At 43.7% G+C, this 26,743-nt stretch overlaps 1 protein-coding gene across 2 annotated transcripts in view; it reads left to right on the top strand.

The window, feature by feature from the left end:
• PSD3 (pleckstrin and Sec7 domain containing 3) overlaps positions 1 to 26,743 on the top strand; it is a 444,727-nt gene that overhangs the window by 15,046 nt on the left and 402,938 nt on the right. Inside the window, exons 2-3 of one of the 2 annotated variants that reach the window (XM_040417899.1) lie at positions 15,850 to 15,964; positions 16,772 to 16,973. Coding sequence is in view for 1 of the 2 variants with exons in the window: in XM_040417898.1 (XP_040273832.1) it covers positions 10,605 to 10,658; positions 15,850 to 15,964 (169 nt within the window). In the remaining variant the exon portion in view is untranslated. Of the gene's footprint in view, positions 1 to 10,431; positions 10,659 to 15,849; positions 15,965 to 16,771; positions 16,974 to 26,743 lie in introns of those variants that run through there. The other variant, XM_040417898.1, reaches the window with a different exon arrangement.

Raw genomic sequence — 26,743 nt, 5'->3', positions numbered from 1 at the left:
AAACAAATTTCATAACTGGAAATTCGCTCATCTCTACCTGTCACCATAAAATTCAGTCCTATCTGCAGGCAGCATGTTATAGAGCAGTGTTCCTCAACTCCAGCCCCCAGGGCCCACCTCTCGGTCATGATTTGAGAATACCCCACAGAATGAATACCTCTGGTAAGTTCTGAAGCATTAACACTCATTATATCACCTGCTAAATACTAAGGAAATCCTGAAAATGTGACTGGTAGGTGGGTCCTGAGGACTGCAGTTGAGGAACACTGTTATAGATCATGTTAGAGAGGGCGTGGCAGTCGCAGAGAGAGCAGAGCCTCTAGGTGTAACAGCCACGCCCCTGTTGCGACTAGAGGCTCATTTGCATAAATACAATCATCATTTTTCTCAGCAGTACGTACACATATGAACATGGGACCAAGACAGATGTCTTCATCTGCCAAGTGCACATGGAACAGGTCAGCCAGTGTCATAGGTACAAATCTGCTGACAGAAGCCCTTTAAGTGTATAAATCAAAGTTTTACTGAATCTTTTCCCATAAAAGTATATACCACCCTTCTCAGCTCTTCCTGCTCTATAACAGGCTGCCTACAGATTGAACTGCATTTTCATGGTGACACATTTCCTTAAAGAACAGTCAGTGTTGGACTGGCCCACCAGAGTACCAGAGGATCTTCTGGTGGGCCCAAGCTCTGACAATAATGGACCTCTAATAAAACAGGGCCCTGTAACCAATCTCATTTACAGCTGATCTTGAAACCAATAACCAGAACTTACCAGATATCCTGTTAAACATACAAGTCCTGCAAATGCAATGATAAAAAAAATAGTTAAAAGTGGACATGCCCATGTCCTGTATGCATGGAGGCTGGGCCTACAGAATCATTTCCTCTGGTGGACCCAAGGAATAGGCTAGTTAGGTTTAGCTGACATTAGCACATCGCAAATGTCAGCTAGCTTAATAGGGTTAATTCTGGTGAAAGAATCCCTTTAATCAGACCATAGGGGTAGATTTGCTAATATTAATTTTCTGACAGTGTTAGCTTAGACTAGAGAGTTTAGAGATGGGCCAAATGTATCACAGTGGCTGATGCTGAATGATAATAAACCCCTCCTTTCCTAAAAGGCCCCACCCCCATGGTAAAAATAGGACGCCTAATAAATGTGTTAAAAAAAGAAAAAAAGTAGCAGCACTTATGGATCTATAGCAAAAAGTCTCTATGGTGGTGTGCCCACAGTGTTGGATACCAGTCTGTAGCATCCCCATATCATCCAGAAGAAGTAAAAAATAAAACTGCAGCACTCGCCGGTCTTCAATTCATGCTGGTTTATTTACCAAAAATTGCGACGTTTCTTAATAAATGTGGTGCTCAGCATGTGTGCCGCAACTCTTTCTCTATTTTACCTGAATTTTGAGCAGAATTATACTGTAATTTCATTAGTAAATCTGCCCTTAGACTACTAAATACACATAGCGTGGTTGATAAATTCCAGGTGCTGACCATGAAGGATCTTCAGGGAGAAGAGCACTTGTATAATTTCCAAAGCCATGTCTACCATTACTCACTGCTGTATTGCTAAATGTCAATGAAAATCAGGTTAGCAAACTGCATGTTCTGTCTGATTATACCCTCGGGCTTCACCATATGCTTTCTTTCTATTTCATTATCATATTTCCTAAACGCGTGGAATCTGTCCATTATTTAGTAGAGGTGGAAGGACTAAAGTCTTCAACGACTTGACTCACTGGGGGATGCTAGAGCACCATTTTTAGAGCTAGACCTTTGCTGTATGCTCGCTGGAAAACATGAACACTAATGGAAAAATTCATTCAATCCATAGTGTCTATTGATTTCTTAATGCACAGATCAAATCTAAATGTAAAATTCACAATTTTTTGAATTAGTTTTCCCTGATCTAGCCTGGCAGCGTCGAGTATCCTTAGAGATCACAATGGATGCCACTTAACGCATCCTCAGAGCATCTTAGTGTCTACCAAGAATTATTTCACACCACTGTCATCCCGATTGAATGCACACTGGGAATTGTATCTTGACAGCACTAATAGATGCATACGTTGCCAGAATGATTTTAGCATTTGGAATAGTTTTCTATTTGTATGTGACATGTGGCAGTCAAATGTAACACTATATCAAATCCATTTTCATTATATGAAAAATTAGCTTCAAGCTACTTTCCTGGATGATTAGCATCACGAGAGGTAGATACAATAGGCTCAGAACAGATAGAGACAGTGAAGCCACATATGAAGTCCAAAAACAGGGCTTGAAAGAATACAGGGCAGGGGAGTGCTCTTCTCATGAATAAACCAGACTCATAAGCTATGTGTCCGGTGTATTCTTTCAGGGCTCCTGGTTGCCAAATGGCACACCAAATGTTTCTGCTGATGGAACTGTAGATAGCGTACGGTGCCCTTGTATAGAGCAGCAGAATAAGTGGACATATCTGCTTTTTCAGCCTAGTTCTTCTACTAGATAAGTGGCCATACACATTAGTCTAGAGTTGATGAAAATGTACGATTTCAACCAAAATGAACATTCGTTGGGTGAAATTTAACATGAAAATCATTTTAGCCAACAGACAATTAGCGTTTTAAAAAAAAATGAGGTAGGCCATGTTTAAGAGATCATTTGTGAACAAAAGATTTTTCTTTAAAAGAACATTCTCAGAAAGATCTTTTGTCTGTCACCAGGTTCCATTGAACGTGTATGAGCAGTTTTGAACAACTGTAACAGCCAATATGGACTAAAACATGTAGGACTGTGTCAATGAAACGAATGTTCACCAGATGTTTGTTCAACTGCTGTTTAGCCATCAACCAACTTCTATCTAATGTGTCTAATGTCCACCTTAAGGATTGGAGAACCTGGTCTACTCTACCCCAATCAATTTTCCAAAAAGCAAAGTTAAGAAGGTCTGAGCATTCCACTACAGACAAATACAGAGTCTAATATAATAGGGTTCAGTGTGATCAGGGTCTTACTGTTTACAGTGCTGAAGAATGAAGCATTTTGTCTCCTGTTTTCTTCTTGGTGCTAAGGTTTTATATGTTTGCAAGTCAAGCACTTAAAATTGCACAAAGAGTTCCTTATACTACTGTGTGTCAATCTAAATTTGTTTAGCCTGATAAATAAAAGTGGAAGCTGTACCCAATTAGATGCTCCACCAATTTGTAAAGCTGTAAAAATGCATAATTAGATGTTTACTAGGACTAGGAAAAGTAGTTCAGTGAACACCAAAAAGACTGGATTTACTGAATGTCAACTTTTGAAAACACAAGGCCAATGAGAACAGATGAAAATGTTTTTATCATATGGGTGATTCCTAAATGGGCACTTCAGGATTTTTATACTGATGGCCTACGCTAAGGATAGGCCATCAATATTTTATCGTCAGGAGTCCAACATCCCACACCCCCTCCAATAAGCTGTTCTCAAGTAGCTCTAGCACCAGAAGCTCCTTTCATTAACTTTGCTGCAAGCAGCACTGCAGGAACCAGCTCTATATGCACTACACATTGGACAGTATGTAGTTTTGGTGTTGGGTGCCGGAGCTACTGTAGAAGAGCTGATTGGTGGGGGTATGGGATTTCCTGAGCAGAGGTCATCAATATAAAAATCTTGGACAACCGTTTTGAAAGAGTAAGGCCTCTTTCACACGGGTGAGTTTTCCGCGCGGGTGCAATGCGTGAGGTGAACGCATTGCACCCGCACTGAATCCGGACCCATTCATTTCTATGGGGCTGTGCACATGAGCGGTGATTTTCACGCATCACTTGTGCATTGCGTGAAAATCACAGCATGTTCTATATTGTGCGTTTTTCATGCAAAGCAGGCCCCATAGAAGTGAATGGGGCTGCGTGAAAATCGTAAGCATCCGCAAGCAAGTGCGGATGCGGTGCGATTTTCACGCATGGTTGCTAGGTGACGATTAGGACGGGGACCCGATCTTTATTATTTTCCCTTATAACATGGTTATAAGGGAAAATAATAGCATTCTTCATACAGAATGCTAAGTAAATTAGAGATGGAGGGGTTAAAAAAATAAATAAAATTAAACTCACCTAATCCACTTGTTCGCGCTGCCCGGCTCGTTTTCTTTCTTCTTCTTTGATGACCTGGGCGAAAAGGACCTTTGGTGACATCACTGCGCTCATCACAGGGTCCATCACCATGGATATGGGCCATGTGATAAGCGCGGAGCCATCACATGGCCCATCACCATGGTGATGGACCATGTGATGAGCGCAGTGACGTCACCAAAGGTCCTTTTCCTCCCAGGTTCTCAAAGAAGAAGAATGAAGATGAGCCGGGCTTCACAAACAAATGGATGAGGAGAGTTTAATAAAATAAAAAAAATTTAACCCCTCCATCCCTAATTTATAAGGGAAAATATAAGGGAAAATAATAAAATTTACACAACACCTAACCCAACACCTGGGTCTGGGTACAAAACATGCCGATTTTTCTCACACGCGTGCAAAACACATTAAAACGATTTGCACTCGCGCTGAACAATCGTGTATTTTCCTGCGACGCACCCGCATCCTATCCGACCCTCACGCGACGCCCGTGGGAAAGAGGCCTAAGACATTTATGCTGCATTTTCAAGCTCTTAGCTATTGATTTGACTAATGTTCCTTTGTGAGAAATTTCGAGCATTCCTTGTCATTGTCGCCCCTTTCCCATTGACTGGAACATCAGTATTTCTTCGGTTCTCGCTGCTGCAGGAACCAGCTTTAAGTCTCTTCTGTGTCAGGTCGTCATGAAATTATGTGATGAAATGGGTTTTGAGAGTTGTTGTCCCGTTCGGGTGTGGGAGGGAAACACCACACTGAACATAGGAGGGAAAGGGGTGAGGGAATAAGGCCTGGAAACTAGGGAAAGGAGATGGAAACCTCCTAGTAAAACCCTAATCAAAGTCCTGACTAACTACCAGTATGAACAGACCGCATAGGTAGGCGAGTTTATACACACGAATACCTAATGTCCTAACTCACCCTATAGGGCCCTGGTACTAATGTCAGGACTGAGACAACCTGTTCCTCCAAAAGGAAGGACGAACAGGAATCTCCCTCAGGCCTTAATACAAATGACAGGGAAATGCAAAACACAAAATAACCCAAACAAAATACAAAAGGGAAAGAAAACACTTAACTTCAAGAGGCTATGGCAGCACCAGGAACTCAGCTGAGATCCACACACCAGCAATCCACAACTCAAACTGAAGCTATAAACCGCATAGCATAGTGGGAGAGACAACAATATATAGAAAAGGTTGAATGACCATAATAGCCACACCTGGGGAAATAAGGTGTGGCAAGCACCAGAAACAACACAGACGTCATTTGATCCAAACTGAAAACATGTCAGATCAAACCACGTGTTGCCAGTCTCACCGATCTCCTGCCACCTGTCACAGGAACGTCCGTGACAGTTGTCCCTTTGTACCATGTCCCTTTGCTCCTTCCCCTTCAGCCTTATCTTATTCTTAAACATCCCCTTTGTTGTATCACCTATAATGTGAGTGCAGCTATTTAAAGACTGCATGCCTCCAGGCAAACTACTATTACCACCCTCTAGCTGCATCACATATTCATGTAACCGATGCTCCTGGCAAACTCCATCGAACCTCTGATTGTACGGCCCGACCTGCGTCAGTGTGTTGGTCTCTCCTCTCTGCTCACCTCACATCAGCTCTCCAGATTTAAAAGGTGCACCACAGTTCAACTTCTATTTCAAATATTTTCTGCAGTGTGTGGATGAGATTTGGTAAACTCTTATCCACTTTGATAATATGGTAATACACTGTTCAAAGGGTCAAATACACAGTAAAATCGGCATGTAACACATTTTGCTGTGCAATCTGCATGAAATTCCACGCTGAATATTCATATATAGTTCACTGCCATGTACATACACCAAATTTTACACTCCCTGACAAAAAATATCACACCAAGGAGGAGTTGTTGGAGAAAAACATTCTATGTGTGAATATAATGATGATATATGTGATTACTATATTAGAGCGAAAGGAGAAGGTTATTGGGGAAAACTGTACAATAGTAAGGAAGCTCTAGTATCCTGTTGGGCCACCTCCAGCCTGGATAGAAGATGAGATACGTTTGGGCATGGAGGCATTCAGGTTCCAAGATGAGATACGGTTGGGCATGGAGGCATTCAGGTTCCAAGCTGAGATACGGTTGGGCATGGAGTCATACTGGTTCTGTATGGTATCCTGCGACACATTTGTCCACAGATGTTACAGTTGGGCATGTAGATCCTCCACACTTGTAGACAATTGAAGCTGGCATACCACCTGGTCCCAAAAATGCTCAATTGGTGATAAATCTGTCGACTGGGCAGCTCAAGGAAGTGTGCAGACCTTGAAACTGTGCCATGACACTGCCATTTCTATCAGGGTGCGTTGTTTTTTTTAGTCAATGAGTATATATATATATATATATATATATATACACACACACACACACACACACACACACTGCTCAAAAAAATAAAGGGAACACAAAAATAACACATCCTAGATCTGAATTAATTAAATATTCTTCTGAAATACTTTGTTCTTTACATAGTTGAATGTGCTGACAACAAAATCACACAAAAATAAAAAAATGGAAATCAAATTTTTCAACCCATGGGGGTCTGGATTTGGAGTCACACTCAAAATTAAAGTGGAAAAACACACTACAGGCTGATCCAACTTTGATGTAATGTCCTTAAAACAAGTCAAAATGAGTCTCAGTAGTGTGTGTGGCCTCCACGTGCCTGTATGACCTCCCTACAACGCCTGTGCATGCTCCTGATGAGGTGGCGGATGGTCTCCTGAGGGATCTCCTCCCAGACCTGGACTAAAGCATCTGCCAACTCCTGGACAGTCTGTGGTGCAACGTGACGTTGGTGGATAGAGCGAGACATGATGTCCCAGATGTGCTCAATTGGATTCAGGTCTGGGGAACGGGCGGGCCAGTCCATAGCATCAATGCCTTCGTCTTGCAGGAACTGCTGACACACTCCAGACACATGAGGTCTAGCATTGTCTTGCATTAGAAGGAACCCAGGGTCAACCGCACCAGCATATGGTCTCACAAGGGGTCTGAGGATCTCATCTCGGTACCTAATGGCAGTCAGGCTAGCTCTGGCGAGCACATGGAGGGCTGTGCGGCCCTCTAAAGACATGCCACCCCACACCATTACTGACCCAATGCCAAACCGGTCATGCTGGAGGATGTTGCAGGCAGCAGAACGTTCTCCACGGTATCTCCAGACTCTGTCACATGTGCTCAGTCTGAACCTGCTTTCATCTGTGAAGAGCACAGGGCGCCAGTGGCGAATTTGCCAATCTTGGTGTTCTCTGGCAAATGCCAAACGTCCTCCACGGTGTTGGGCTGTAAGCACAACCCCCACCTGTGGACGTCGGGCCCTCATATCACCCTCATGGAGTGTGTTTCTGACCGTTTGAGCAGACACATGCACATTTGTGGCCTGCTGGAGGTCATTTTGCAGGACTCAGGTAGTGCTCCTCCTGTTCCTCCTTGCACAAAGGCGGAGGTAGCGGTCCTGCTGCTGGGTTGTTGCCCTCCTACGGCCTCCTCCACGTCTCCTGATGTACTGGCCTGTCTCCTGGTAGCGCCTCCATGCTCTGGACAGTACGCTGACAGACACAGCAAACCTTCTTGCCACAGCTCGCATTGATGTGCCATCCTGGATAAGCTGCACTACCTGAGCCACTTGTGTGGGTTGTAGACTCCGTCTCATGCTACCACTAGAGTAAAAGCACCGCCAGCATTTAAAAGTGACCAAAACATCAGCCAGGAAGCATAGGAACTGAGACGTGGTCTGTGGTCACCACCTGCAGAACCACTCCTTTATTGGGGGCGTCTTGCTAATTGCATATAATTTCCACCTGTTGTCTATCCCATTTGCACAACAGCATGTGAAATTGATTGTCACTCAGTGTTGCTTCCTAAGTGGACAGTTTGATATATGAACTAAATTTTTAGCCCTCTTTGAAAGTTTACATAGACAGTTATTAAAAGTTGGACATGACTCCGCTCTAGTAAATTTTAGTCTCACATTCCAAGTTTCATATGGAAATGCTACAGCACTTTTCCAGCTAGAAAGGCCCTTGAATGAGTCTTTTGCAGTACACATTGAAGTATCTGTTGAGTAGACCATCAGTAGAGATCGGCACAGGAGCAGTGATGTGCTATGAAAATGTCCTTTTTCTGCAATGTCTTCTCACTGTGGACTGATCATGCATCGCTGTGGATGAGTAAGAAGTGGAGTTAGGCTACGTGCAGACACAGCAGACTTTTTCCGCTCTGAACCTGTGGTAACATCCCTACATTTTTCTTTAGATTTGCTGTGGATTTCACCCTTTTTTTTCACCCTAGTGAAAAACACAACTTACTGTGAGAATCCATGGCATTTCCACAACAGATTGGGCATGCTGTGGATTAGATCTACCAACAGTCTAATGTCAGTGGGGCAGACCCTCAGCCATGGCAACAACAAGGAAGCCATGGGTGATCTTCCCATATGGAGCAGGAGTAGCTGAACAGACCGATATTGATTTGTAGGAAAAGATATTTATTGATTGAAATCCCCCCCTAAGTCTGGAGGACGTTCCTCCTCAGAGCAGTCACTGAGTAATGGCCCTATACACATTAGACTACTGTCAGCCTTAAGCCTCATTCACACGTCAGTGTTTCACGGACGAGTACTGTACGTGTTCTCCGCGGACAGCTCACGTCCCCATTCATTTGAATGTGTGTATTCACACATCAGTGTTTTAGCACGGTCCGTGGGTCCGTGTTTTCAGCATGTCCTATCTTGGTCCGTGTTCTCTGATCCCTCACGCCTATTATAGTCAATGGGTCCGTGAAAACCATGGATGCCATCAGTGTTGCATCTGTGTTTCATCTGTGTTTCACGGATCATTAAGAAGAGATTCTTTGATAAATTTTTTTCAGCTGTTCAGTGTCAGTGAAACACGGATGCAACACGGACAGCAAAAAATGGACACACAGACCCAACACGGATCCTTCACGGACAGCTTCACGGATGCATCACTGACCACCTGGTCACGGATTTGAGCACGGACGTGTGAATGAGGCTTTACCCGGCTGAAAATCAAATGTATATTTGGAGCTCAATGCCCGATCCCTTTTTTCTCCCGTTAGATAATCCGCTCCCAGAGGTGTCTCCTTTCTCCCCATTGACAACACATATGTGTAGCTGAGCCGCACGTGTATAAGTATGGGAGCAGTACAGTAGCTAATTCTGTATGTACAACTTAAATGGGTTGTCCAAGCTAAATGAATACTTTCCCAGGAGCAGCCAGCCATGTGCACCCCGCATCACAGTGTGGACCTAATGACTTCAATGGATCCGTGATCCACAAGAAGCGGAGGCATGGACCCAGAAGGGCTACCATGTGTTTAGGTATGCTTCTGAATCTGTGCCTCCTCGCCGGAAAAGATAGAACATGTCCTAACTTTACCTTCATCTTGCAGATTGCGGACCCATTAGTCAATGCACAGTGCACATGGCTGGTGCCCGTGTTTTGCGCCCCATGATTGTGTGAATGGCGCCTCACTACTCTTGGGAAAGTATTCATTTAGCTTGGACAACCCCTTTATGAACCCCCTCCAGACTCATGAGGCGAGAAGAAGAAGGGATTTCAATCAATTTTTTTTTAATAATGGCCTCTCTAACATACATAATTTAGCTGGGGTGTTTCTGTCGCCCATTCATAAGCTTTAAAAAAATCCATGCACATGTTGCAGACACAACGGAATTCACACATATAGAACATATTTTACAGTCTCAGAAATTTCTGCAAATAATCTACCGCTGTGTGAACATTACCTTATCGCACCGTAAATCGGCAAGATATTTTTCTGAAACCATAGAAAACGTATAAAAAAATCTACAGAAAAGATGTGTGTGACAGAAACAAAAATAATGGTGCGTTTCACCAGAATGGGATATGTTTCCTATCCTAACCAATAAGTGCTGGGGGAAAAAATGGCAGAAAGCCAGAGTAAAATGCTATGTATGAACACGCTGTAATCCTTTGTCCTGTCCCCATGAAAGGAAAGCAGCGCAGACAAAGATGCCAGTGTTTGTTCACGGATACTAACACCTCAGCTGAGCAGTCTTATTACAACCCTGTATACATTATGTGCACACTGAAGGGGGTCATTATCACTTTCTGCATCAATACATTTCTTACTGACAGGGTCTTTTCATTCCCCTGCCTCAGCCAGTCTGTACGTAACGCTGCCTGCCATCTGCTGGTGAAAGGAGAGCATTACATGGCGATGCAGCGCTTTACCAGCAGATGGCAGAGTGGGTTATGGACAGAGCACGGTCTGGGTAGAAGAGTGGAGGGAGGGGGAGAGCTTTTCACAGCTTCAGCGTGTCCACATCACTTCTGGCTGGAGATCAAAGAGCAGGTCAGGGCACACAGTCCCCTACTCTTGTGTGACCACCCCTTTGCCTCAGTAGCCGTCTCTACATTGGCTCTCCACGGCTACACTGGGAGGGGGCAGGGTGTAATGGCCCCTTCCACTTTAGGAGGCTGTCTTCATGAAAGAAATTCAGCAGATAAGGTAAGTGTGTTTCTACACATATGTGTGCGTGTCGAGCCAGTGTACAGGCGGGTACTAGGACGGTGGGGTGGGCACGACAAGACAGGACTGTGCCCCCTTGACTTGCTCTTTGATCTCCAGCCAGCAGCATTGTGGAGACACATGAGCCGTGATACACCTCTCCCTCTACTATCTGTGCCAGCAGCCGCTCTCTGTATACTGCTGGCTGCCATCTGCTGGTGAAGGCTGACCACCTCCTGTGTAATGTGCGCCTCTGACCACTAGATGGCGGCCTGCACTTACAGCCGCCGGAGGAGGCACTCACTGAGGAGGTGTGAGGGCACAAAGGAAGGCCTGAGTGTGCCCCGTCTGTGTGGCATAGCGTGTATAGGCGTTTGGGTACTCCACTGCTGACAATACTGACGTTTTCCTGCTCCCAGTAAGGGGTTTAGTTACAGTATCAGAGATATACTGTATCTGTACAGTATGGCTATTGTATACATATACACAGACAGTAATGGGTTTAGTTACAGTATTATATACTGTATATGTATGGTATAGATATTGTATACACAGTAATGGGTTTAGTTACAGTATTATATACAGTATAGTATAGATATTGTATACATATACACACAGTAATGGGTTTAGTTACAGTAATATATACTGTATAGTATAGATATTGTATACATATACAGTAATGGGTTTAGTTAGTTATATATATACACTGTATCTGTACAGTTTAGCTATTGTATACATATATACAGTAATAGGTTTAGTTACAGTATTATATACTGTATAGTATAGATATTGTATACATATACAGTAATGGGTTTAGTTAGTTATATATATACACTGTATCTGTACAGTTTAGCTATTGTATACATATACACACACAGTAATGGGTTTAGTTACAGTATTATATACTGTATAATATAGATATTGTATACATATATATACAGTAATGGGTTTAGATACAGTATTATATATATACTGTATCTGTACAGTTTAGCTATTGTATACATATATATACAGTAATGGGTTTAGTTACAGTATTATATACTTTCTCTGTACAGTATAGCTATTGTATACATACAGTAATGGGTTTAGTTACAGTTTTATATATGTTGTATAGGGCAGGAATATTTACGTGTTATATGACAGTACTATATTAACTATTGAGTGACAGCTGCAGTCCACAGGCGTTCGTTCAGATGCTTAAAGGTACTTGTGTGGACTGTAGTGGTCACTCAGTAGTTAAAGTCATGTATTTGGGTTTCTTATCACAGGGCCTCCTGCTGTACCTGTGAGAATGTAGGCGTGCTGCACCACATGTAATACCCGACCAGGGATCAGCAACCTCCGGCACTTCAGCTGTTCTGAAACTACAACTCCCAGAATCCTCCTTTCACTTCTATGGGAGTTACAAGAACAGCTGAGTAAGTGCGCACGTTGGGAGTTGTAGTTTCACAGCAGCTGGAGTGCCAAAGGTTGCTGATCCCTGACCTAGAGGCACTTTCCCTGGGAAGCATGGCACAGCACAGAACACATCCAGGTCTGCCCTTCTCACCTGAATTGCACCTTGTATGGAGCCTTTATGGGTTTCTTGCACATGGCAAAGCTGTTAGCGACATAAGGCCTGTATGCAGCATGGCGGTATGATTAATTAGGAGGTGACTGATACGTTGTAGCACGTGTGTACCTGGATGTTCATGGTTGTGAAGCCCTTTACAAAATCATTTGTATGCCGTTAACTATACAGCCTTAGCCAGACACTTACCTTCTCTCTACTGGTTCCTATGGGATCCTTTATGCAATTAGTATACATATAATTGGGGGATTTAATAGGATTTTTGTGTTGGAGAAGGCTATATGTGATTTGAAAAAAACACCCACGTCCTGGCTCCCTAGTGTCATGATGCCCCTTCTGTATTGTTTGGATAAATTACATTCTAGGTAATATCTCCTAGAGCAGGCATGCTCAACCTGTGGCCCCCCAGCTGTTGTAAAACTACAACTCCCACCATGCCCTGCTGTAGGCTGATAGCTGTAGGCTGTTCGGGCATGCTGGGAGTTGTAGTTTTGCAACAGCTGGGGGGCCGCAGGTTGAGCATCCCTGTCTCAGAGTACATTCTTTCCTTTTATGATTCACTCTTGATTTTGGTTTCTAAAACTGCATGTAGAAACCCGACCATGTGAACGTACCCTTATACCAGAGGTTAAAACTTTTGGTATATAGGATCTAGTACACTATATACTAATATAGAACATGTGTGTACGGTTATATCAAGATTGTTTGGCTAGGCCCAGCCATATCAACTATATGCTAGCAGTGGACTACACTCAGGGGCGGACTGGGAACTCGCTTTGTAGTTGGGTCCAAATTCATTGAAGGCAGTACCAACAGAAGTAGATGGGGCCAGCAATACCATATTATACCACCCCAACAGAGCCAAATACCACAGTCCATCACAAAATACTGCCAGCAGCACAAAATACATCCCCAAAAACTTCCACTGGCCGGCCGTGAGGAGGGCTCAGGTGACCCCTTGGGCATCGATACACCGGGAAATGTCCCTCTATGGCCAATCCGCCCCTGACTACACTTTTCAATAGGGATCAACCGATTATTGGTTTTACCGATATTATCGGCCGATATTCAGGATTTTCAAAGTTATCGTTATCGAGTGTCTCCCTTCACCCTGTACCGCTGCCACCAATGAGAAGAGGAGGGGAGGGGCTGTGGTCACTGCGCCACCAATGATGTTAACTCACTCATTCAAATTCAACAGGAGGTGGGAGCTGGCTGCAGAATCATATAGCCACACCGACCTCTATGACAAGTAGCTGCCATCCACGGCACTTAACCCCTGCTGCATCGGAGGGGTTAACTGCCACGGATCACAGCTACCGCTCATAGAGGTCAGGTGCGGCTATACGATTCTGCAGCCAGCTCCCGCCTCCTGTATATAAATTAATGGGCGAGTTATCTTCATTGGTGGCACAGTGCGCCCCCCCACCCAAGCCCAGTATTAATCATTGGTGGCAGTAGCCAAAGGGTCCCCTCCCCTCCTCATTGGTGGCAGTTTCGATTGGAGCCCCAGCAGTATAACTGCGGGGCTCCGATCAGTTACCATGACAGCCAGGACGCTACTGGTAAGCTCCTTGCTGCTGTGTGCACAAAGCACAGGGCAGCAGGGAGAGTGTAAAGTCCTAATTACCCTAATAGAGCTCTAGTAGGGCAAATAGGACAAGGGTTCTATCCCCTAAGGGGGCTAAAAGTTAGTAAAAAAAAGTTAAAAAAAAAAAACACACCAAAATATTAAGTATAAATGAAAAAGAAAGATTTTTCGAAAAAAAAGCTAAACATTAACAATAAACATGTTCATTTTCACCAGATTTGTGTAGGAAATTATATTTAAAAAAAAAAAATGAAAATGCACAGAATATCGGTATAAATTATCGGCTATCGGCCGGAAAGTTCACAGAATATCGGTATCGGCTCTAAAAAATCTATATCGGTCGATCCCTACTTTTCAATACAGCCAATATAATGGAATTATCCAGGTTTGTAAAACCGGTTGCCTATCCTTAGCGTCATCCTATTCACTTGACTGAGACAAAACTGCAGTACAGCTGTCCCTTCAAACAGCTGACTGGTGGAACAATTGAACCCACACCAGTCTAATATCATAGGCTATCCTCAGGAAAGGTCACAATATGTGTTCGGTGGGTGCTTGATTCCCGGCACCAGTGCTGATCAGCCGTTTTAAGAGGTCGCAGGACTCCGCTGTGGACTCTTCCTAGTTCAGTGATGTCACATGCCACATGACCTAGGCACTGCTCAGTCCCATTCAAGTGAATGGGCCTGGGCTGCAATTCGAAACACATTTGCTATACATTGTATGGTGCTGTGCGAGGAGGTCTCTTCCGAGAGCTGATCCTGGAGGGTTGGGTGTAAGACCCCCACTGATCAGATATTGATAACTGATCCTGAGTAGGCCATCAATGTTAGACTAAAAATTACAGAAAAAAGGATAATAGTGCACTAACAAAATAGATGTAAGCATTATATATGGACTAAGCCCTCACTCTGATGTAATAAAGTCTGAGACTCTTAGCCAATATATTTGGATCAAAACACATCTGTGCCCGCCTACCCCCGCCAAGGTGGTCTCAGGTCAGGCAGGTCCTACGCTAAACCTACCCAAGCCATTGGGCTTCTATGTTCAGGAGCGCAGACGCCGCACATATGGTGTGCTGCTCCTAGTCACCTCTATGTGCATCAAGCAACCAATGGGAGGAGAAGCAAGCACACCCATATGTACCACCTAATCAAGGCGGTCTATGAGATAGGAAGGGCAAAAGTGCACAGGAATGCTACTCCGCAGATAAAATAGGAGCGCATTCACACTTGAAGGTGCCACTCCCTCAAGCATATACTACAAGATAAACAAAAATCACAGAAAAGAGTTAAAAAACAAAGATAAAAACATCCTGCATGATATGATAAATAAATATTTGGATGTCCCTGGCTACATTTATGATCTTTTTTTTTTTGCAAGCTTGCATCTAGTTTGTTAGTGCATTATTTTCTTTTTTTTCAGTGATTTTTTTCCCCCCATAAATGTAGCCAGCGACATCCACATATTTATTTATTATATTGTGCAGGATGTTTTTATCTTAGTTTTTTCTCTTTTCTGTGATTTTTGTTCATCAATGTTAGACTCTCAAAAATCCATTTAAAACATGGTTAACCCCTAAAAAAAAAATAAGAACCTTATCATATAGCACCAAATGTATGCCAGAGGACTAAAGGCAGCTTGATAAGAAGGTACACACTTCTGTCCTATATAGAGCTTTGGTATACAGTAAATTACCAGAAAGAAAAGGCTATACCTCCGTGTGTGCATACCCCGAGAACATTTCAAGTGCATGTCTCAAACCTAATGTGAACAGAGCCTCACAAGCAGTAAAGTGTAGCAGGCTGTAATATTCTGTCCTTCCAAAAAGCAGGACTTGGTGTCTCATTTAGGCTGCATGCACACAACCGTGGTGTGTTTTGCGGTCCGCAAATCGCGGATCCGCAAAACACACCAAAACCACGGTCGTGTGCATAAGGGCCTTACTATGAAGGTTATTTTGCCAGATTTCTGATTTCTTTTCTATTCTTGATATAAATTAGTAATACAATTTATATTTTTTTCAACAGGCAGAAAGGTATGTTTGGGTTAACAACACGTCGGTACACTCCCAGAATGTTGCAAAGGCGAAGTATGAATTCTTATTTGGTGCGCCCATACCAACAACAGATGACAAAGCACCAGGTAAACATGTGGTGTCCGTTTTCCCATCTGCTCAGCATGGACCCTTCATAAAGAGCCTCTGTCAGTATGATCAGGCATGCAGCTTGGTAGGGTTGATCAATCTCAGTGCAATGATCCCTATCTTGCAGCAATCCATTGTGTTGTTTTGGAGAAGTTAGTACTTTTATTTTAATGCTAATGAAGTGTTCAGAGCACCGAGGAGCAGGCCTAGTCCCTAAGAGCACCACTTCATTCCTGCCTTAGTCACAGGGGCCAGACATAATCACTGTTCTGATGCCTAGCATTGAAGTCTTGTGCATGCGCAGTCAAGCTCATTTGGCTACCCCCCCCCCCCCACTCCCGAAGTGCACATTCGCCAGTTGCACTGCTCGTCGATGCATGTGTGACATTTCAGGATAAGACATCGGAACTGTGATGAACACTTCATTAGCATGTCAATCCATGCCAGAGAGGGAGTGACTAAGGCCTAAAGGCGGAGGTGAACAGCGCTCCGAGGGGCACCTTATAAAAGAACTCATTTCTCCAAAAAGACATAACAGATTGCTGCAGGACAGAGGTCGTTGCACTCAGCATGATCAACCCTACCACGCTTTATGCCTGGTTTACTAGGGTCGATCATGCCGACATGCTCTTTAATTTGTTCATCAATGAGTAGAAACTTTTTGTGTCACTTTTTTGCTGTTTGCTTACATTATTTTATAGTAATATATATTTTTTTGTTTGGGGTACATTTGTCTAATTTCTACTAATTAAGTTAATCTGCACTAACAAAGTGTTAAAAGGGCTTCCCCATTTTTTCTCACATAGCAATGCTATGACTAATGGATAGTACTCCCTGAAACGCATCAGTGTTCCTGCCACTTGAGTTGATTTTGTACTGTGGATTTTATCGCTATTCAACAATAAAGGACCCTGGTTTTACTTCACAAAGAGTGCTGGACTTCTGCTTGCTTTCTCCGCGGCCTCAGCTGGTCCCTGCTGCATGTCCAAGCACCTTGAGTGCACTTGGGTGAGCTGACTACATTGATCTTTTAATATTGTCTTTGCATTGTTCACATTTCACCGCTTGTACAAACCCCATTATTCGGCAATGACACATGAATGAATGTTGTGCATGTTCTGTAAGTAGGTGTAACCTGTATGGGGGGAATGTATCATGATGGGACCGTTTTACTTTGCGCTGGTGAATAGTGTGCCAAATTTATCAAAAGTCACATGGTTTTTGGTGGTGGAGTTTGGTGCATTTTTTTTTTAAGTTAACACTTGTCTAGAAATGCATCACCAACCAAAAAAAACTTCAAAAAAGGTTGCTAAAAGGTGCTGGAGTGAAATAGCAACCTTTTTTAAAGTTTTTTTTTTTTTAAAGTTACAGTTCTGAATCTGGCATGAAACTCATTAACATAACTAACCACACCTACTTTTCCCACATTTTCCAAAATGGTGGTGTAAACGGCAAAAAGTTGTGAATTTTGGCACAGAACGCCACTTGCGCTAACATTTGCAAGATTTGTACACCAGAAAACTGTCATACAAACCTGGTATGTTCCGCACTACGTGTTGGTGTTACTTTCTTATAGTCTTCGAAGTAGAGGATTCTGGCTGTTCAGAGTTTTGATCAGTACATCAGTCCGCATTCTTGAATAAATGACTAAAATGGATTGAATGTTGTCACAAGGCCTTCTTTTTTTTCTGCAATTTCAAATGCTTGTAAAATGTGCTGAATATCAAGTGTTTTTATTTTATTTTTTAATTTGTAGCATGTTTGTTGTCCTGTCATTTTTTTCAAGTCCTACAAGCCTACGAAAAAGGAACAACATATATTGCCACTGTCCCTAAAAGTGCGACCAAAATGCCACAAACTGAGAGGGTGTATGTTAAAGTTCAAAGCGACCTTTACTAAACACCACCCCCCCTTACACACATACAAAAAAGCATTTTCTATGATAGCGGCGGCCATGTGCGGTCCACCGTGCGGTATCCATCGTGTGAATGTAGCCTAAAGGGGTAGTCCCATCTTGACATTTATGGCAATATAGGTTACGCCATGAATGTCGGAAAGGTGGGGGTTTGACTTGTGGGACCCGCTCTCATCTCAGGATTGGGGCCCCCCTATGAACAGAGAGCATGGCACAGATGCACGGTGTCCTCTCCTTTCACTACTGTGGGACTTCTGAAAATAGTACATTGGTATTATCAAAAATCCCATAGTGGTGAATCAAGCGGTGGCTGCACATGTGCGGCTTACTCTCCATTCATTTTAGGGCCTTGTTCATGAGGTAGGAGGGGCTCCAGAGATGAGAACTGTCTGCACCTATATGGCATATCCTATCAACATGCCATAAAAGGTCCAGGGATACCCCATTAAAAGGGAGCTGTCACCAGGAAATTCACTGATAAACCAGGCACAATGCCTTGTAGGACTAGTTCAGCTAAATACAAGGATACTTTCACTCAGCAACAGGTTGCTTCATTCTGGAGAAAAAGTACTTTTCATTGATATGCAAATGAGCTGCATTGTTACTCCTATGAGGAGCACCCTTGCTCCTCCTACTTCCTCTATCAGCCCCTCCCTTGCCTTCTTGATTGACAGGACCAGGTTCTTGCATAGTCATCTTGCCTGGCCCTGTCAATAAGAAGATGCAGGAGCTGACAGAGGAAGCAGGAGAAATAAAGGTGCACAGAGTGGCTTGGGCCTCCCTCGGTGCACTTAACTGCTCATTTGCATATGGATTAAAGGGACCTTTTCTTTAGAATGAAGCTATGGATCATTAAGTGAAAGGAATCATTACAGTCAGCTGAACTAGTCCTACAAAGCATTGTGCCTGGTTTAACAGCAAATTCCATAGTGACAGACTCCCTTTAAGGGTACATGCACACGTCCAGGATTCATGTGCGGAGAATCCGCATTGAAATCCGCAGGTGTTCGCAGGCAAATCTGTGCCGTCAATGGTGGATTTTACTAAGTAAATGAAGAAAATCCGGTCAGGAAAAATAAAATAAATTGACATGCTGCGGATTTTAAAATCCGCAACGCAGGTCAAAATCCACGCGGAAAAAAATCTGCATCGTGTGCATTGAGAATTTCTAATTTTCATAGAATACAATGTACATGACCTACGGTGCGAATCCGTACGTAATCCTGATCATGTGCATTTAGCCTAAAGAGACTTTTTGGATAGGTCATCCATACCATTTTGGCAGTGGTCCAACACCGGCTCCTCGCAGCTTCCCAAGCACAGTGCTGTATATTGTACAGCGGCTGTGCTTGGCATTGCAGTTCAGGCCCATTCACTTGAATGGTAGTGAGCTGCGCCTAGGCCATGTGACCCATGAATGCGATGTCACAGGCCGGGTAAGAGGTTGTGAGTGCCGCTGTGTCTTTATACAGCCGATTGGCAGGGCTGGCGGGGATTGGACTTCTACCGTTCAGATATTGAACTATTCTGGGTATAGGTCATCAATATTAAACACCGGGAAAACCCCTTTATGAAAGATGACAGGAAAGCGAAGACCAAAACGCAGATGTCAGCCAAGTGCATATTGCCATTTTTTAAACTCCTGTAGAAATGTCCTATCCTTGTCCGCAAAATGAACAAAAATAGGACATGTTCTGTCTTTTTTGCGGGTCGGCGGAACGGACATAGGGATGCAGACAGCATCTTTTGCGGCCCCTTTGAAATCAATGAGTCTGCATCTGATCCGCAAAAATGTTGGATCGGATGCCGCCCGAAAATATGGTGGTGTGCATTTGGCCTACGCAGTCTACCTACAGATATAGATCATTATCCTGCAAATGGTAGTCCATAGCATTCAGAGTAATTCTTACTGGATCACTGCCCCGTACCATCCGAATGAGTTGATCAGTTGTAAATGTCATGGCTTGCATCATCCTGAAGGACAGACTATATGACATGTGCTTGGTCAGTTAGTAAGTATGTATTATACATATCGGTTAAAGTTCTAAATGGATGTCCTGTACATTGCACATACTGTAAAGGGGGGAGGGTATGCACTTGAGCACTCCTGCAATAGTACATTGTGGAACCTTCTTTCCTCCAGTGGCAGATGTTGGAGGACACTACATGAATGAGCAGACATTAGATGGCTGTTCATAGTGGTTGGGAGAAGAAATCTATGGCAACGCTTGCCTCTCAGGACCTTGGCATAGGGTAGTCAGGGCATGCTGAAAGTTGGATTTTTTTTTATTTTAGCACCAACTTTCAGTCAGGTGCAAGGATGAACAGGCCCATTAGTGTACCGATGGGTCTGACAAAATAATGAGCAATTAGAGCCCAGCAGAAGACCACCTCATTTGCCACTTGGGTCTGAATCTTATGGTATTATACAAAATAATCTTTTAGACCTTATTGAGGAAGTGTCAATGATGGGTTTTCAGATGTTCTATATAAATAATAAGTGGGCCCTCAAATAATTACTTCTGCTGGACCCCAGTCCACTCTGTTCAGCTGACAGCTGTTTCTCCCAACTCCTCCATGCACATTGGTCTCGATTGGGCATGCATATGGCCTGAACGGGGCAAGGTGGGTAAGGACCATATTACATGGCCAAGGATTGTTCCTGATAATTGGCCTTTATAAACAAATGAGGAAAACGCTAGCTTGTCTTTTGTCAGCAGCACTTTCATCCTTTCACCTTGAATGTTTAAGGCCTATTAAGCCTGCACTGATCAACTTCTATGTCATCAATCGGTGCTCATTTACTGCCTGGCATTAGTTCGAGTGAGAGGAGCCTCTGGCAGCAGCTCCACAGGGAAAAAATTATTGGGCAGTTGAAATCCAATTCTTATTTCCACCAACATCTGTTGTCGGGGGAGCATCGGGAGTCCCCAAACACATGAAATGGTTAGCCAGTCCTGCTGTAACTTGGATTACAAAGCCTACAAAGCACCAGAGTACAGCTGGCAGCCAAATGCTAGAAAACAGTAGTTAGTTACTGGATATGCTTGAATTCTTTGAAATGACAGAAGGCTCTAACTCATGAACAGTGAAGCATTGATGACAGTGTATGGAGAGTGGCCCACAGGACTCTTTTATGCAGCTCCAGGGTCCACTGAGACACTGTCCTGGAATGTAGCACATCTGTGATCTTTTATGCATATATAAAAGCTAATACCTTCTCTATCCTGCTACTTTTTGTATATTCAGGAAAACTTCCCATAAGGAACTGATTGTAGCCATCATTTGCCATTCACGCATAAGGCGAGGAACACTGATATAAATTCAGGGCATGTGTGGGTACTATGCAGACCGCTGATGAGGAGCTCCGCACACCGCCTACTGGATGACTGTAGCGGGTAGTAGTGAATATAAAAACATATGGCTGTCCTCAGTACATAGTATGTGTGTGTATATATATGTGTATATATATATATATATATATATATATATATATATATATACTGCCTTGATACTATATCCTGCGTAGTGTTATAGAAGCACTGCATATAAACTATATCAAGTTTGGTCACAATCCAGCTAGCCATTGCTGCATGTGATGTTTTGGGCTAATTTATCATTCATGCCTATATAATGTCTTCCTGTTTAATTAGACATTTGCATCTGCAATGAGTGGGTGTACAGATATACCCAATCAATTAGCTACTGAGTGCATTAAGAAAATTCGGTATAATTATGGTCTGAATATTTAACAGTTTCTTAAAGGGAACCTGAGGCCAGGACGCTCACTGATAAACCAGGCATGATGCTTTGTAGGGCTAGCTTAGCTGAATGTAATGATATATTTCAGGGGTGCACTGGCCATAGACCTTACAGGGAAATTCTGAGCCCTCCTCACCGCGTCCAGCTCAATAAATAAGGATCAGGTACTCTCAGCATTAATTAATGCTAGGAGGATCAGGTACCTATTAACCTGGCCGACAGCCACAGGTATCCTCATGAATTCAACTATATTACCTTTTTTCGGGATGGTAATAAAGTTGAATACTGCAGCAGGGTCATATTTGGTTCTGCTGCGGGTGTATTTTGTGCTGCGCTAAGAAATTGTTGCCCCCCTCCCCCTACTTCTAGTATCCCTCCTTCTGTTAATTTGGACCAGTCAACAAAATGGGGCCACTTATTTATTTATTTTTTTCAGGGCCATTTTAAGTTCCCAGTCTGCCCCTGATATCTTTCAGTTAGTGATTCGCTGCTTTAGGGCTCATACACACAACCGCGCAGTGGTTTGCAGTCCACAAATTGCGGATCCCGGCCGTGAGCAATTTATAGAATGGGCGGCCCAGGATAGAAATGCCTATTCTTGTCTGCAAAACGGACAAGAATAGGACATGCTCTATTTTTTGCGGGGCCATGAAACGGAGCAACGGATGCAGACACATCTATTGTGGCCCAGTTGAAGTGAATGGGTCTGCATCCAAGCTGCAAAAAATGTGGACCCAAAAAACAGTCGTGTGAGTGAGCCCTTATTCTGGAGAAAAAGTACTCTAGTGAGCAGTTAAAGGATAACTGTCGTATATATATTTTTTTCAGAGTATTGGATTGTGGTGATTTAATATCACCTTGGTGGCCCTATTTCAACTTTTCACTGTGTATTCAATTACCCCTTAATTCCACAGTTTTGTTCCCTGTACTGCCTACTTTTACCTGTGCTTAAAATAGGGTTGCTAGGCATGGTCCCTCTCATGCAAGGTCACATTGCTGCCAGCCAGGGACTGTAAGTAAATGATTAAAGCCAGGTCCTCCCCAGCAGCTGATAACAGTGCCTGGGCTGTGTGCACTTCTCCCTGTCCCTGCGCTTGGCAGACGCTCCCTCACTCAGCAGAGCTGGAGAATGCAGAGTTGGAGCAGCGCAGACCAGGGAAGGGAGATCTGCCATCTGCTCAGTGTATAAATGAAAGCAACATGTGGTAAGAGGACCCCTTTGTGCTGCAGGAGATTAACCCTTTAGGGGGAGGGCTGTGGTTACTGACACTTTTGGGGGGCTATTGTTACTGGCTAGTGCATGTGAGGTGAGGAGCTCAATGCATTGTGGGTAGTGAGGGCAGGCAGGATTAGCCTCAGGGTGAGGACAGTGGCGGCCATCTTAACTGAATAGTGAAATTGCAGTTTGATGCAGACTGGTTGCTAAGGGCTGAATCTTATTAAATATGGGGGTAAGTCAGTCTAATAGTAACTGATTCTGGAATATCATGTTATTAGTAACTACATATATGAAAATTGAAATTAGGGTCTAAATGTGACAGTTATCCTTTAAGCACTCTGTGCACCTTTGCTCCTTCTTGATTGACAGAGTCAGGTTTCCTGTACATGATCCAGGAGATAGGACTGAGAACGTGTGACCAGTGGCACTCAACACATTAGGTGGATGTTCTGTGAGGCAATCAATAGAACATCAGGGGGCGCCATAACAAGTACATAACAGAAATATCTAAAAACTTGTTTTGAATTATTTCAATTAAAAACTTCTCTTTTGCACAATCTAACAGAAATCTAATACATGATGATAATCTCCATTATTCTAAATTGAAATTTCAGATATTTCAGGTCATTGCTCACTTACACGCCTTGCCTATAATGTATGCTTGTTGATGATGGCTTCTAAGGGAATAGGAAAATATCAGATTCCATTTATGCAGTACAGTTGGAGCATTTTATGTGGTTTTTTAGGAAATGTTCTAGGTGTGGCACCTTATTTCCATTTGCTTATGTGCTTCTGTATAAAATGTAATTAGCTTTAGGAGAGGGTGGCTGTCTGAGAATCCAATACATACCCCCCGAGGCATGGCACGGTGGCATGGAATATTTGTGTCGTCATGGTGGTAGAGCGAGTTGGGATTGGGTATAGTTCTGGGCATATGTCCAGTTCTGGAAATGACGATACAATTTCAGTACTGCAATGAATGATAGTTGGAAACACCGATAGTTCTACGTGGCTTGGCCAGTCTTCTGCCTAATGGGTAGGATGTATACTTCTGTATTCAGCACACACTTCTACTGCAGCGCAACCTGCAAAGAGAGTTTGGCATAACTTGGTATACAAAAGTGATATGTGAAGGTGAAAGAAATTCATAGTGGTGAACTCAGATCAGATTTTATACTCAGGATAATCAGATGAGACCAGAATAAACATAGGTGGAACCGTTCTTGACAAGCGTACATTAGATGCTCTGAATTTCTTGTCTGATGACCTGATTTCTCTGTGCTGTGTAACATACCTTGTGCTTCATTTGGATTCATCCGATGCAGAGGTTAATGAACGAGACCTCAACGTACGTCATTATTATTGGGGAAATAAAAGTCCTTCAGAAGAGACCAATGGACTATGTCTTTCCTCCACTTAAAACATCTCAAAAGTGACCAGGTTTCAGTATGTGTTCCCTGTTTACAGCTCAGCTGTACAATTAAGGGCATCTGTCAGCAGTTTTGTACCTATGACACTGGCTGACCTGCTGCATGTTCGCTTGGCAGCTGAAGACATCTGTGTTGGTCCCATGTTCATATGTGTCGGCATTACTGAGAAAAAGTTTTAATATATGCAAATTAGCTTCTAGGTGCAATGGGGGAGTTGCCGATACACCTAGAGGCTCAGCTCTCTCTTCAACTGCCATGCCCTCTGCACTTTGACTTTAGGAGAAATAAGGTCTGATCAGGTTTACACTGCCTGGCCCTGTCAATCAAAATGTATAGGGCTTGTCAGTTGCAGAGAGAGCTGAGCTTCTAGGTGTAACGGCAACGCCCCCATTGCTTCTAGAGGCTCATTTGCATATATTAATACATCATTTTCTCAACAATGCGGAGAAATATGAACATGGGACCCACACGGATGTCTTCAGCTGCCATGTGCACATGTAACAGGTCAGCCCGTGTCATAGGTACAGATCTGCTGACAGATGCTCTCTAAAAATGTTAAAGGGTTTCTGTCACCCCACAAAACTCATTTTTTTTTTTTTGGATAGTTAGATTCCTCATAGCGCGATATAGGAGAATATAATAGTCTTACTTACTTTCATGCGGCCGATTCTTTAGAAAACGAAGTTTTATAATATGTAAATGAGGGCTCTACCAGCAAGTAGGGCGTCTACTTGCTGGTAGCCGCAGCAGAAATCCGCCCCCTCCTCTTGTTGATTGACAGGGCCAGCCGTGATCTCCTCCTCCGGCCGGCCCTGTCGGCATTTCAAAAATCGCGCGCCTGTGTTCATTCGGAGCAGGCGCTCTGAGATGAGGAGGCTCGCCTCCTCAGCCCTCCCTCAGTGCGCCTGCGCCGATGACATCACCGAAATAGAAGACGTCATCAGCGCAGGCGCACTGAGGGAGTGCTGAGGAGGCGAGCCTCCTCATCTCAGAGCGCCTGCGCCGAATGACCAGAGGCGCGCGATTTTTGAAATACTGACAGGGCCGGCCGGAGGAGGAGATAACGGCTGGCCCTGTCAATCAACAAGAGGAGGGGGCGGATTTCTGCTGCGGCTACCAGCAAGTAGACGCCCTACTTGCTGGTAGAGCCCTGATTTGCATATTATAAAACTTCGTTTTCTAAAGAATCGGCCGCATGAAAGTAAGTAAGACTATTATATTCTCCTATATCGCGCTATAAGGAATATAAGTATCCAAAAAAAATAAAATGAGTTTTGTGGGGTGACAGAAACCCTTTAAAGGCCTGCAGGTACGTAAAATGGCCTGTCCTTAGGAGGTTTGAGTCTCGGCTCCTGCTTGGAGGGAGCGTGACACTCCTGGGAGCCCATGCAGCCTCTTCTGTGTTTCCACTGGGTTGCAGGCCGTTCCCTATTGCAGTCTTGTCCCAGTCACGTGAATGGAATAAAACACTCAGAACAGCCGCTGTGAAAACATGGAAGAGGCTGCGGGTCTTTCAGAAAGCTGATCAGTGGGGCAGCCAGCAGTTAGAGCCCCACTGATCGAATATTGATTAGTTTTACAAAGCAGGATAACCCCTTTAAAGCTGCTATTACACTGGGGTTCTTTCTGCACTGGTGCAATTACATGGTACAAAGATAGTTTTACAGTGTAGACATGCCCAGTGACTGAACCATGAATAATCATTTGCCTGTTTGTTGTCGATTGCATCTTTTCTGCCGACATAAAATTTGCTGTCATTGTCATCAGCATATCCCCTCATGTAAACGAGCATCTGCTTGTGGCTTGTAATGGAAGCTGTATGGAAAAAGAAAGGATCCAAAAGCGTAGCACGCTGCTTTTTTCTTTTCTTTATACAATGGAACTCTGGTGAACGGATACCACTATATGGCATTGGTCTGAGGCTTCCGTATATGTTAAATGGATGGCAAAAACATGGTGTACCCACCCTTAGGGTTTATTCACACGTCCGTAGTGTATTGCGGATCCGCAATACACCCAGCCGGCACCCCCATAGAACTGACTATTCTTGTCTGCAATTGCGGACAAGAATAGAGACATGTTCTATTTTTTTCGGGAGCAGCGGACCGGAAGATCGGGGCCGCGCTCCGGAAATGCGGATGCGGACAGCACACTGTGTGCTGTCCGCATCTCTTCCGGCCCCATAAAGGATCCGGACTCATTCTACTGACGTGTAAATGGACCCTTAGCCTGCCCATACAGGATGCGGCTCTGGCAGCGGGATCGTCATACATCTCGCCACTAATTGCTGGGCTGCGCTTGCACATTCTATTTGAAACAAATAGCATATACAGGTGCTTGCTGACAATTACAGTGCGGCCTGGCTATTAGCAGCGAGCTGCATGTGGAAAAAAAAGACGGAGGACGTGCTGTACGCATACATATGTCCGTTCCACAAATTATAGAACATTTC

The sequence above is a fragment of the Bufo bufo genome, chromosome 2 (assembly GCF_905171765.1).
Source record: "Bufo bufo chromosome 2, aBufBuf1.1, whole genome shotgun sequence".
In the NCBI taxonomy this organism is placed as follows: Eukaryota; Metazoa; Chordata; class Amphibia; order Anura; family Bufonidae; genus Bufo; species Bufo bufo.
The sequence above is the reverse complement of the archived record's forward strand: the minus strand, read 5'-3'. Positions and strand labels throughout refer to the sequence as shown.